Source organism: Poecile atricapillus, chromosome 5 (genome assembly GCF_030490865.1).
Source record: "Poecile atricapillus isolate bPoeAtr1 chromosome 5, bPoeAtr1.hap1, whole genome shotgun sequence".
NCBI classification, from domain to species: domain Eukaryota; kingdom Metazoa; phylum Chordata; class Aves; order Passeriformes; family Paridae; genus Poecile; species Poecile atricapillus.
The window spans coordinates 16,315,370-16,329,575 of NC_081253.1; the positions used below are offsets into that span (position 1 = coordinate 16,315,370).

The 14,206-nt window shown below is 37.1% G+C and overlaps 1 protein-coding gene across 3 annotated transcripts in view; it reads right to left on the minus strand.

Annotated features, from left to right (window-relative positions):
• Positions 1-2,670: 2,670 nt before the first annotated feature.
• Positions 2,671-14,206, minus strand: part of ITGB6 (integrin subunit beta 6) — a 48,801-nt gene continuing 37,265 nt past the window's right edge. For all 3 annotated transcript variants that reach the window (XM_058840313.1, XM_058840312.1, XM_058840311.1), the window contains 3 exons: positions 10,055-10,174; positions 7,462-7,628; positions 2,671-6,182 (listed from right to left, as the gene is read on the minus strand). In XM_058840313.1, the coding sequence (XP_058696296.1) occupies positions 6,081-6,182; positions 7,462-7,628; positions 10,055-10,174 (389 nt within the window). In that variant the 3' untranslated portion in view covers positions 2,671-6,080. The remainder of the gene's footprint in view (positions 6,183-7,461; positions 7,629-10,054; positions 10,175-14,206) is intronic.

Below are 14,206 nucleotides of genomic sequence, written 5' to 3' on the forward strand. Positions count from 1 at the left end.
CCGTCTGTGTGAGAACTATACAAAGATACAAATCCAGTGCATGTTCATGACCTGCATCGACAAACATAAACTGTCATTAAATTCACACTTATTCAATTTGCTTACAAACAGTTTGCTTTTTCAAGACACACACACACACAGATTCAGTGTGTCATGCATTCAGCACCTGCTTACACAGTAATTTCTGCTCATAATCTGGGGTCTGAAGACAGGTCTTGTTTTTTTCCCCAATCAGCCAGAGTGGAAATAACGAGAGAAAACCTAGGAAGAAAAAGAAGGCCCAAAATTCTTTGCATTAGCAGTGCCTAGCAAGAAATAATTCCATCTTTTTTGGAGGCACTGTCCTACATCTTGTTTGGATGTGAAAAATGACAGTTCCTAGGCATCTTGAATCCACTCCCCAACAGCCTTGGGCTAAGGCTGGTGCCAAGCAGAAAGGTGTAAAGAGAGCCATGCTGTGGCAGTCCTGCGTTCCCCTTGGCATGCCTTTTGTAGCTGCAGTGAACTTGGAACTCTGGGCTTTGTAGTTTTCTGAACCCTAACCCTAGGCATGATGCTAACCCTAAGCTGAGCAGTGCATTTACCTTCCCTTTCACTTAAAAGTTTTGCTGTTTACCCCAGAGACAGACCTACTCTCATTTATCAGCTCTGCCAGTCATGTTACATCTGGGTATAGTCACTACAAGCGCTGCTCCCGCCTTCCCTACCCCCTCTGACACATCCCATCCATGACCAGTGGTACCCTCATTCCTTTTGGCAGCCCCACCTGTGTGTTTCTGCCACACCACTCCAGTCTCCCATGCTCCCAGGTAATTACTGCAGCCACCAGGCTCTGCAATCTCTGTCCCTGTCAGCTCACATTGGGTAACACAGCCTTACAGAACAGTCTGTACTGGCCAGTTTCAGGGTAAGTCAAATCCCAGCTGTAAATTGCCAGTTTTATGTTCATTAGTCAGAATGTGTATTGCTTTTTTTCCTAAAGGTGACTGCTTATTTTTGTTAGCTTTTTAGCTTCAGACTTGAAACTTCTTTTTCAAAGTAAAAAACTCCTTTAAAGGGTGATAAGAGCATTACTACGAGTTTATGCTTCTAAATTCTGCTAAATAGCAGCTATTCTTTCACAGGCATGAAATGGAGAGAGTTACTACATCTGTGACTCTTACTGCACCACATGAGCCATCTCCCGGTGAATCCTAACCTTTCCAAGCCCTCCATCCCTCTTCCCCCTGTAAATGCTCACTAGTCTAGAATAGTTTATTATAGTATATGATTTAATACTAGGTAGAAATGTTACTTTTACTATAAATCTAGCATGTCAGACTGGCTGTTGATTGGTAGTTATATCAAATTCAATAGCAGGCAGATATTCATGTAGTTAATTTGATATGGCATTAAGGGAAAAATCCAATATTTAAATACTTGCAATAAAACATAAATGGCTAATGGGTCCAGAGCTGCCTCTAGGACATCCCTCTTGGTTTCTCAAAGCCTTTCCTCACCTTATCCTTTACATTTGAGATCCTTAGCAACACCATACCTGCTGTGACACTTATCCTTCAACGTAACAGTCATTTTTTTGCCATTCTTTTTAGTACAATTGCTGTGAAATCAATAGAAGAATGAAGCAGTTTTTGCAAAATTTGCCACCAAAAGAATGCCTAATGTTTTCCCAAAATAAAGCTATTAATATTACACTCTAGATTTACTAGAAGGCTGTGAACAACTCAGGAAGAACAGACAACCACTAACAAAGTACTATCAGTCAAGTTGGGAAAAAACTTGACTGGGTGTAGCACTGGGAACAAATATATTATGCTTGCAGAAATTCTTGGGCATAATGTCTGCTCAGTGCTGATATGATTTCACAGGATGGGAGAGGATGTGCCTTTGCACCTTGTACACTCCTTCCCACAAGAGCTGATAATGTTTTCTCAGCCATGCTTACATGCTCCAAAATTAGACTCCAAAATCCTGCTGCTAATATAAAAACATTGCTTGTGTTCATTAGAGAATACATGCATGGGGAAACTCAAAGAAATTTTACTTTGACTCTTTCTTTAACCAATTTCTTCTCAGGTGAAATAATCCTTGTTAATAGATACCTTACTTCGTATTCAATAAAAATGAGTAGACTGATTTTTTTTTTTTTGTTATCTTCAAAATTTTTGTAAATCAGATATAGAGTCAGGCTCATTCCTAAGGAATTATGAACCAGCACTTAAGAAAGGACTAAAAAGAAAATACACACTTTGCTATATTTACAAAAATATATTCCTGCTGTTACCTGACAGAATGGGTGGATCTTACACAACTTGTGCAATTTAGGGATCTGTATGAAAGAATCATAGAATGGTTTGGGCTGGAAAAAAACTTAAAGATCATCTAGTTCTAAAGAAAGAAAGAACGACATATGTTATCGATCAGTGTTCCAGAAATAGGCTGCTTGCAACACTTGTCCATTAAGTCACTTCCTTGAAAAGTAAAAGGATCACAAATGAAAAAAATCTAGACATTAAATTTCATGTGCTGTCTTTTAAAAGTGGTGAGGAAAATAATTTCTAGGGTATGCCAAAGCATGAGAAATTTGCTAAGATTTGTGAAATCATGTGAAAACAGTGATAAAGACACATGCCAAAAGGGAAAATGAAGAATGAACAAAAAGAAAATGTATTATAAAATGATTCAATTTTACAATCTTTATTCAAGGTCAAATAACTCCTTTTTTACACAAACAAGTTGAATGATTTACTGGTTTCTTTCAAATAGATGAAGCTAAAAATTGTCTTTTTATTTTTAGATTGTGTGTGGTAAGTTTTGGGGGGCAATAACTCTGGCAATAACACGCTGCCAAACAAACCTGAACTCTCACATAAAGGCAGATGAAGCATGGAGAGTATTGCACTTGACTCCCCAGTCTTGTATCCCAGACCCATTACCCACTAGCTACATTACAAAACAAACTTGAATGTAATCTGGACATTTACAATACAAATTAACATGCACCTTTTATAAATCAAATGAAACATTGTCCATTTAACATACATTACTGAACAGGGTGTATGAGATCTACCATAAAATTGCTAATGATTATTCTTTTATTCAATTTAAATCATTAGTGAATAGAAGTATTACTATTAAAAAGTGTTTTGGCCAGTCTCAAAGACCAGCCTGAGGTCAAAACAGTGTTTGTGAAAACAGCAGAAAGACTTTTTCATCCCACTTACCACACACAAACTCACTTACAGCTTGGTGGAGAAAGAAATTTTAAAAAGAGAAAAATATGAACTTTGATTAAAATTCTACAAAATGAAAATTATATAGTTAACAAAAAGGGATGAATACCACTCTTTTTTATAGGGTGAATGCCAAGTGAGATCTTCAAAGTTCTTGAAATCTGGAAGTTTAGTCAAAATTTATGATCTAAATTAATGCTATTAAAGGATGGCTCATATGTATGACTTGAGTTATTTCATATCCCTCAATAATAGAAACCTTCCTCACCAAGTCCTATTTTCTCTCTTCTGATAAATTCTAACTGTTTGAGTGATTTCCAGCCTGACAACTTGGAAGGTGCACAGAAAATTTATACTACAGTGAGTCACAGCAGGGAAATTGCAAATCATCCTGCCTGGCTCCTGAACATTTTTAATAATTTGGAAAGAGATTGTTAGCAGGAGCAATTGGACTGTAAACATAACAAATTTGATCTCTGCTGATGATCAGAAGACACAAGAAGAGGGTGAGAAGGTTTGTGAAATGAGATCTCCTGTAGGAACAGGGGATGTAGAGCACCAAGCATTTGATATGAAACACAAACACCAATTTGTTATTAACATTTGAAGGCTGAGATATGTTGGAATATTGAGATGGGCAGCCTACAGGAGAAAGGCTTTCAATCCTAATATTGAGTAGCAAAATCAGATCTCAGAACTTAAAATGTATTTAATAAACGGTATAGGGTTTTTATTACTTGAAGAGTAATAAAAGTATTTTGATTTTTTTCAGAGAAAGTTTATAATTTGATGACTTCTACGTGAGAAACAAAAGAGTAACAGATAACCTACACGGGTGAAATCCAGATTTCCCTAGTTCCTTAGGCAATCCTCACCCAAATGGAATCTGAGCAGATTCAGGGGACAGCTTTGCATCCCATGAATTTATCCACGTGCCAGGGAAATGGGATTTGGTCCCATATGTAACTTGCACTGACATCTGTGGGAGTCTAGTGGTTGGAAGGGCCATAGATGCAAGCCTTTATCTGTGCACTTTCCACTATGAGATATGCAGGAATACCAGAACACAGTTGCAAATCTGTTCCAGCTGGACCACAGCCATCATTTCCATCACACTCTAGAATTTTGTACTTAATACATGGTTCCAGCATCACCTTCCTTCCAAAGGCATCTGATACTATTTCTCTTTGTACAGACATATGTACTACAGGTTCTAACTCACTAATAGACAGTATTAACCAGTTTGTTTAAACAAAACAATCTTCGTAAACCAAAACTAATAGTTTCACTGAAACTAGATCCACATCTGCAGCCATTGACTCCGGTAGGCTTTGGATCAGGCCCTAAAACAGGCATGGGTCAGAGCTTGCTAATAAACCAGTCTCAGTTCCAGAAATTGTGGAGAATATGGAGACTGAAGCTGTACAAACGTGATAAATATTTATTAAAAAATGGACATTGACTTTTTCAGATCAAATACATTCAGATCGATACTTTTTCAGATTAAATTCCCTATTTACCTTAGGGAATGTACGTGATCATTTGTAACAGTGGCAAAGTACCTTTGATTTCTATGTCTTCTATTCTAGGTACCTTCATATGTACATTTTGACCATCTGTTTCAGAGTAGCAAAAATGCAGCTGAAAAGTGATATTAAAAAGTAAAGTTCATTATTGTTACCTTAAAATAGTCCAATGTTATAATTTTTCTATCCCAGCATGTTAGCTACTTTTTTACTTTCTTTATTCAGTGCTATGCATGCTAACCGATTACAATTCAAAAATTTACAGCAAGTCATTTGTAATTAGCTAAAATGGAGACTTAAATTCCTCATTAAGATAATAGAAATTAATATGAAGTGAAATCCATAGATCTTTTTTGTTGTCTAGTTTGGGGGAAAATAAACCAAACCAAATCCAAAACCAAACAACCCAGCCCAAAAGAGCTGAATATGTTGTTATGCACAGGAATAAGCAGTTTGGCTGCTGGGCATTGAAAGAACCTCACAATTTTGGACATACCAAAAATGAGTACTGTCTTTGTGTGTGATAATAAACCTTTTATGTGAATATTTCTGTATGTAAAGGGCTCCTAAGCCACTGTGTGATGGTCCAGCATGTGAGGTGTATTGTGAGCACAAAACAACTGCAAGTGAATAAGGCTTGATTGGCTTGATTTAACTTTCCCTGAGACAATCCCAGGGGCTAGGTCTTTAAAGAACATCAAAGAGCAACAAGGAAAAGGAAAGAGAGAAACAGGACAATGAAAGAAGGATTAGAGAAGAAATGTTTCTTTATAACTTACATTTACAGAAGACAGGCACTATCACTACTTTTTTTCTGGTGAGAAACTATTCAGTGACACAGATGATATGAGAAAGCTCAGTCCTCAGTAGTTTAAACTGCATTCATGAAAAAAAAATCTTTTCTACATTTAAACCAGCCAAATAGACCAGTACAAATACATTCCTAAACAGTCATTTATGGAATTGTGTGTATGAACAAAATAGCATAAAGTTCACTGCATATATCTAATTTAACAAAAAATAAGCCAATGTGATAATTTATAACCCTCATATTAAAGACAAAATTAAAATTATTTGTGGTGCCATTTTTTTAAGATGGGGGCTTTAACAATAAAGGGTCATTAAAAAAAATAAAAAATATTTCTACTAACCTTTACTACTAATATGTTATCTTTATTTGTCCCGACACAAGACATATATTCTCTAACAGAATGGTTATACCACTGCAACTTGCAAACAAATATCACATAATCAGCTGAGAAGAAACACGTTTAGATTCAGATTTCCTGCCAGTAAAACTAAGTTTGTAGTGTTGGAGGTGCTAATAGAAATCTGCAGCCATGGGCCTTTTATGCTTATCTTGGTTCTTGTAAGTCACATTTTTAAAAGTGGTTGTTGAGCCTCTGTACAGTGGATTTGTTTCCTAAAAAATCAAACACAAACAAACAAAACACCCAAACAAAAACAAATTAAGTAGGAGTCACACAGTGTTTGTATAGAAGTAATTTTGTATCTTTGAAGACTTTAGAATAGCTTTTGGTAGATCACTTGTGTTCCAAGCCCCTGAAATTCAGACTGAATTCAGGCAGCACAAACCAGCCTGGAGTCAGGAGCATGCTTTCCTTCACATCAGCCTCCCAGATAAAGTAATGCACATCAACAAACAATGCCTCATCAAATGTGTCTGATACAATATGTGTATCAAACCTGGCAGCTGCACTGTTACAAAACCACAGAGAGTGTCTCAGCAGCTAGGTACGACTGGTCATGGTGCTCTTGTCACATACAGTACCCTCTGTGTGCTGGGAGATGGGCAAGTCTCACCTGAGCTTTTCATCCTGGCCTCTCATCGATCACTTCCTATGCTTTCCTCTTGTGACAGAAAAGAAAATTAAAATGTATCTATCAACTGTATCCTTCCCTTCACTCTTGCCATACCTATCTCTCCTGAAGGATCAAGAAAACACTCTCAGATGGCCTTGACTGTAAGTTGGGGATTTTTCCCAGGTCAGAAGCTGAAAGGCTGGCAGTGCCCATTCTTGGGAAAAGTTGCAATCACAGGACTTTGTAGGAGCACGGAGCCACGTGAACACATTGCCTGTCCTCCTGATACCCACCAGAAACGCTTACTCAACATGCTTTTTTGAAAAGATCCTCAGAAGTCCTAAAGCTTTTGCAAAAGGGCAAAAAGTCAAGGGCAGAAATGAAAAAAGGAAAGGGAACATGTGGTGTAAGGTTACATTAGATGCCCAGAGCTATAGATAGAAAACAAGGCCTGGATTTCTCTGTCCTTTCCCCCTACATTTGGGACAGTTCCATTTGCTTCTGCTGAGTTGGATCAGGACAGAGGCCAGGAACAGCCTCCCTTTCCTAACCAGCTCTGTTTCTGGGCAGAGGGGTACACCTTGGATAATCATACAGGCAGACAATAGCATTGTAAGGATTAATAGAAGACTGGCTACTAATTAAAAACAATTAATAAAAAATAAGTTTTCTACACATTCTTACATGTAGAAGAAATTAAACCAGGAGATTAAACATTAGATAATTTACATCCATTAAAGAATCATAATTTTACTTTATAGAATAAAAATAAAGTGTCCATTTAAAAGAACAAAATCAAGGCACAGAATTTTAAAGGCAGTTATGCATCATGTAACCAAACTAAAGAACCTTGTATAAAATCAGTGTATTTCACATACCGTTTGCCATTTAACTTTTGATTTTTCTGCTTCAAATTTGGCCACCTCTTTTCGGTCTTGAACTGACACCAATAATTTCCATATACACAGTAAAACAATGCCAATTAGAAGGATAGCAAGGGTGACACCCACCACTATCATTGGGATATTTGGATTCTGTGCACAATCTGTGGAAACAAAAACAGTTATGACTGTGGATAACCAATCAATAAACTTTAGGCAATGAAAAACAGCAAAGAGGTGTGCTGAGATTCTCATTTGCCATGAGCGGGGCATGTCTTTTTCTTCAAGTTCATGTTATTTTTCTCCTGCTAGATTGCTAGAGGGTTTGTGTAACCAGCTGAAAAATACTGCATTAAAAAGTTTTAAAAATTATTTCCTAACTTATGCCACTGCTCTTTTACCATGACAATTAGCAACTGCTGGATGCAGACACAGATTCTGAAGAGAAAAGTCAGGAAATTAATTTCAGATCTGTTACAATATAATTATAAAAATCAGGGCTGAGTTGACAAAATTATGAATTTTACAGTGTTATGGCTGGAAGTCTAGTTCAATTAACTGATATTCAGTGGGTGGAAGAAGAAAAGATTCTAGTGAGATCTGTGTTAGGGTAAAGTCACCAATGATATTGATAAAACAGAGGAAACTGCACTTCTCTCATGAAAACAATGAGGGAAATATTCCTTCAGATTTGTTGAAAATGTTGGACTGTGAAATTGGAAGGAATTTTGCATTTCAGGTTCTGCAATAAATTTTATGATAAAATATTTCAGAGACTCAGAATTAAAACTGAAATTTTTCCTTCACCAAAACCCAAAGAAGTTTGAAACTTTTAGTATGAGAAAGTACTGCCTATGGAAGTTGGGGAACACTAGTATTTTACAAAATTTTCTGCTGAACCGTTTCAGAACATTAAAAAAAATCATTTCAGTCTGGTTTGTCTTACATGATTGCATTTCACATTCTGTTTTTGCTTGATGGCCTCAGTTAACTAATTCTGGACGGCTCTGGTTTGGGCAGTGGGCTGGTGTTCTGGCTACTGGTGCCACATTGACTTCAGTTCCAAGAATGAAATTGTATTTCTAGAAAATTTCCTGTGGTCTCATCCCAGTTCACATTTTTAGGTCCACAAGCAGAACAGCAGATGACAGTGAAACTGGTTATTGTGGGAGGGCCATTACATAGAGGTCAATGAACTGTGCCTTCTGTAAGACATTTCTTCTTTTTAATTTTTTTTTTCTTTTGCTCAAATATACTCAAAATGCATAATAAAGTATTTAATAAAGATAAAATCTTACCTTTAAATTCTTGAATCTTAGGGATTTAGGGGTGTAGTTTAAGAGGCGTGCATTAGTTATAAGCACACTTGCTATACTAGAAACCTATACAAAACCAGACTAATGTTCTTATGGCAGGAGCTGCATTTTTTTGTGCAGTAAAATCAATTTAATTCTCACATAGTTTCTAGAGAAAGGCTACACAAAGGCCTAACAAAATAAACCCCATCTGTGGAATCAGAAAAAAGTTACAAACTGCATGGCTTTGCCTAAAACATAACTAATATTTAGTAGTAAGATGCCTTTATTCCCTGGAAGAGAAACTATTTGGCTGCTAAAAAGTGGTGTCTGTGTTCCCTCCTGTCCTACTTGATTAAGAGATTTAATGAAAAATCAATAATGAAACAGCTGTAAATGAGGAACTGATGTTAAACAAAAGGACATAAAGAGCTGTTCTATATCTGCTAGTTTTGCAAAATATTCAAAATTTAATGGGAGCTGGAACAACTCTCCCACAAGGATGAGTGAGTCAGGGTTGCTCAGCCTGGAGAAAAGAAGGCTTCAGGGAGACCTTGGAGTGCCCTCCAGTACCTAAAAGGGCTACAAGGGAGGTGGGGAAAGACTTTACAAAGGCATGTAGTGACAGGACTAGGGGCAATAGCTTTAAGCTGAAAGAGGATAGGTTCAGATTAGAAGGAAATTCTTCACTGTGAGGGTGGTGAAGCACTGGAACAAGCTGCACAGAGAAGTTGTGAATGACTCAACCCCATCAGTGTTCAAGGCCAGGTTGGACGGGGCTTTGAGAGGGGCATCCCTGCCTGTGGCAGAGGGCTTGGAACCAGATGAATTTCATGTCCCTTCCAAGCCAAACCATTCTATGATTCTATGATACTGCAACATTAAAAAGAATTATAAATATATTTTAGAATTTCATCAGGTGTACTGAATTAGTTATTTGAACATTTGTCCCTCTATGAAGTATATATAATTTCAAAGTGAATTATTCATTATATATATTCATTATATAATGCAAATGAAGTTTGGTATCATCCTCTTAGAGCTGCACAAGTTTTTGAGAAAATTAACTTATTCTTACAGACCAAGGATCATTCTGCCCATTTTTCACGAAAAGCCGAGTATTTATGTCACCACTCCATTAAATAAGTATCTGAGGAGCTCTTTGGCTGGGCAGAGAAGAGCTACAAACACAAGGAGGCGATGTGCTGCTTAAAAGAGCTCTGCTTCTAGGTTGCTAACCTTGTCTGTGCTTTTAAATCAGATTTCACCTACAAAAACCAATATTCACTGCTTACCTTTCTGTTCTATGCTGTGAATGACTGTCCTTCCCTGTTCATCAGCAGCCAGTAGAAATGTGGTTATACATTCATTTTCCCCCTGCAAAGAGCAGGAAATGGATTTATCCTCAGAATAATCTGCAGAGGGAAGGAAAAAAGTAATTCATCAGATCAAATGAAATTTAACCTTTAATAACCAGAGAGACTGTCTGCAGATGGAAAAGAGTGAAAGACAAAAGCAGAAATACTCTCAGAATTTCTACTAAATTTAATGGCTTTTCATCCAATCCCAATTTTGTTTAGTTTCTGATTTTTCACTTATATTTCTGAAGAACTGATCCAGATGTTGTCAATCTGCACTGACCATCTAGTGCACCTTGTTACTTTAGTATACTGTCAATTGCAATGAATTGGAAGTGCCCCCAAGACTCCTAACTGGCAGCTGTCTAGGAAATGTAATGCCCCAAATTTGTGGGACAAAGTATGTTCCTTTGGTTTGCAGCTACTCCTGCCACCTCTGGATCATGTTTCAGAAGTAGATATACACATATCAAGCAGCTATGGATGCTGTTTAAAGGGCTGCCGTTCATTTCCTACACAACAGGCCCCCCAAAGGTCTCTGTGTGTCCAATACTGACACAGGAATAAATAAAGATTAGTAGCAGAAAACTGCCATTCTGGGATTTTTTGTAACGGGATTACAGATGAAGCAAAAAAATTGACCTGAGATTACAGTTTGACCCCATTTATTCATCCCTCTATTTACCGTTGATTGCACAAAAATTTAATCCACTTTTTCCTTTCAGGTTATTCCTAAGTGGGGAGCTGAGAAGAATTCATTCAAAGGGAACAGAGAGACAGAAAGAAGCTGACTTTGAGAGACAATATAAAGCAAATAAGGCAATCAAAAAGTGAGAGTACAAGTGCAGAGCCAGAAACGTCATCATTAGGAGTGTAAATATAATATAATATTTTACAGAAAAAAAAATACTTTATACCTGTGTGCAATAATACCTCTGGGGCTAAATGTTTATGTTTTCATGTAGCCCATGATTTGAGTATCACTGGAAATCTAGGTATGCTTTTCAATATATTTTAGTCAAACTTCTTAGGATTTATTTTTAGAAGAAAGAAAAACAGTGGACTTCTCAAGTATTTCTTAAAAATAACTGTCACTGACCATTATTTTCTACCCATTCAAATCTCTTAATGAAATTTCATAAGCAATTATGTGAAAAATCTTTAAGTCCTCAAACTTTAATATGAAGAGTAATTGAATAGAAATCAGACAAGAATAGAGCATTTTAAAGAAACCTACATTACATTTTTTAAAAGTGCTTGGTCTATTTTTTCTTCCCCATATTGCTTATTATCATAAAATCAGGTTTTATAGAAATATTATTAGACACCATAGAAAATATGGCAGTATTGACTGCCCTCCAGTCCTTTCCTCTGCTTGTTTTAGAGAGAGAACCCTAACTGGTTGGATTTAACCTGCTTTTGATCTGAGCCTTGCATTTAACCTGTTGCTAGTCCTTGGTGGCAGAGGAATGTGTTATCCACCAAGGGGACAGGCAGCCTAGACCTGCTGATTTAACAAGATTTGGTTTTGTTGGAAGGGCCAGGAACTGCAGGCTTATGGCTTTTTTTGGCACATCACAGTTCCAGTAACACTGTCAAAAGTTTTGCAATGTTTGTACTTTCCCAACTCTTTTAAGCAAGCAGATTCAAAATATTAACTTGCTTACAATGACGAAAAAAAGAAAAAGATAGTTGTTAGCTATACTGAATATGGAGAAAAACTTGCAAGCGTATACAAAATATCATCCAGAAGGCAGTAACTGCACACAGATTAGTTATTTTTACATGGTAATTTTTTTATTTAATGTTATTATTTGAAACCAAGGGGAGCAGAGTACTGATTATGTGCAGTGATATGGAAATGAAAGCAAAAATGCCAGTTCAAGCTATTCAGAATCCAGCTTATGGTTAGTATTTTTATTTCTCTGATGTTATTTTTAGAATGAGGGATCACTAAAGAGAGACCTTGCATATGTTATTTGCAGTTCATCAGCACAAAAATTTGCCTAGGTAGGTAAATTCCTGTAATTTACATCTGTGTAATTTTCTGCATTCTACAGTGAATCGTCACACTCTTCTGCAGCCCAATTCTGGCTATTTAAATTGCATTTTAAATAACTGGAGTAACACTGGAGGAGGAATCAGATACCAGTGGCAAGCAGGAGACTCAAAGCATGAAAGACTGTTTCCTAACAGGTACATTTATAAAAGATTCAGCAACAAAAATGTTGACTGTAAATTTAAATGTCATTATGCCCTTCCTTGTTTGCCTTCTGCTCAACAAAATGCTTTTTTCCAGCAGAATTCACCTCACTTTGACTTAGAGCAGTGCTGGTATAGAGGTTTATTCAGTCTCCAGTAACCACTTTGCTGCTGCACTGGGAATTTGTGAGACCTCAGCGCTGTGGGGTAGGAAAATCATAGGTTCTCCAAGGAAAGTGTAACTGTCCCTGTTGGGCTTGTGGAAGGAGCAGCCTGCTGCCCTGTGGCTGGGGTGGCAGCAGGAGAAGCCCTTTAGGAATTTTGGTTCCTCTTGCATAGTGAGCAGAGCAACAAGAACTCCTCTTACACCTGTGTGGCAAAGGGGCAATTAGCCTAATTGAAATGTTCCAATATTAAAAGTGAATGAAAAGTTCAAAAGTGCTGCCTGCTGTGGAGATAAGCCTGGTAAAGTGAAGCCATCAGCACCTGCAGAGCTGCTGGGCACCCCATGCCCTGGCAGATCCCTGGGCTGACCTGACCTGCTGCTGGGGAGCAGGAGAAGAAAACCTTGGCAAATCCAGAACCAGAGCAGGGAGGGGAAAGGCACGACTCAGAGTCTCAAATGAGCACTCGCAGGAAACAGGAAAATATAAAGCCCACGCTTCTTTGTTGCTCCACACTTCCAGTCATTGGATTGCAACATCCACGTGCAAAAGAGAAACAAAATTTTTTTGAAGTGCTAATGTTTTATTTAGCCTAGAGCTTTTACTTTTTTCTTTCCCCAAAACCTTGAAGCATTAAAGAAATTAAAATATAAACCAGAAAGAAGTATACTACCCCATGAAGTTGCTCATAATCTGTCTTAAATATTATGTGGTGTGCTAGCCCCCACTTTCAGACTGGGGAGTTTTGTTCAGGTAATAATTTTTATTCTATGATTATTTTTTAGCTATTATTTTAAAGATTAATTTTTTTCTTTCAGGACTTCTAATGAGGCTACACAAGCATTTCAGATGAAACAGTTTGCAAAATCTGCTGCTTTTTTTTGTCCTTTTTTTTTTTTTTTTTTTTTGAGGCATTTGTATGGGAGCACGAAGATTGCAGCAACTGTTGTAAATAAATTTTAAATCTAAAGAAGTAGCTGACAGTGCCAATCAGGGAAGCACAGGACATGAAAAAAGGAAATATGCAGGCATAGGAGATAATATTGTCATGTTTATATTCCTGTGACCTGTGTATGTGAACAGAACTATAAAAAAGGCTGTTTCTGCTCTTAATTAGTATTTGTTATATTTGAAAGCATAATGTTTTATACATTTCTAGCTACAAATATCTGCCACATTACAAAAATAACCTGAAAACTTTACTAACTGAAGAGATACAATAGAAGTGCTTACATGTTTTTTTAAGTAAAGATATTTTTATATTGATAAAAAAATACTGAAGTATTGCCATAAAAAGGTGCATCTTTGCTGGAAGGATGTGCATCAGTGGCATTTCTGCACGCACACAGCTCTGGATAGACTTTCAAGAGCTTGCAGATACAAACCTTAGACATGCACACAGGACTCTGCATTGTTGTCCTCATTCTTACATTTGTTGTGTTTAATGTTTATGGTACAGCTGTGATGTGGATATAGCTAGTCCTGCCTTACTTATCAATTGCTTGTGCCATAGGGCTGGGACTAGAATTGCCACTAGAATAAACACAGGCTGCCTGCTGAGCAGGCACCTTCCTTTACAGAAAAAAAAAAAAAAAAAGCACTTTTTTGATTTAAAGGTTTATTTTGGATCTTTTTGATTGTGGTGGGGTTTTTTTTTTTGGTTTTTTTTCCTGATAGTACTATTTTAGTCAAGATTAATTGCCATTCTAGAAATTCCCATCGA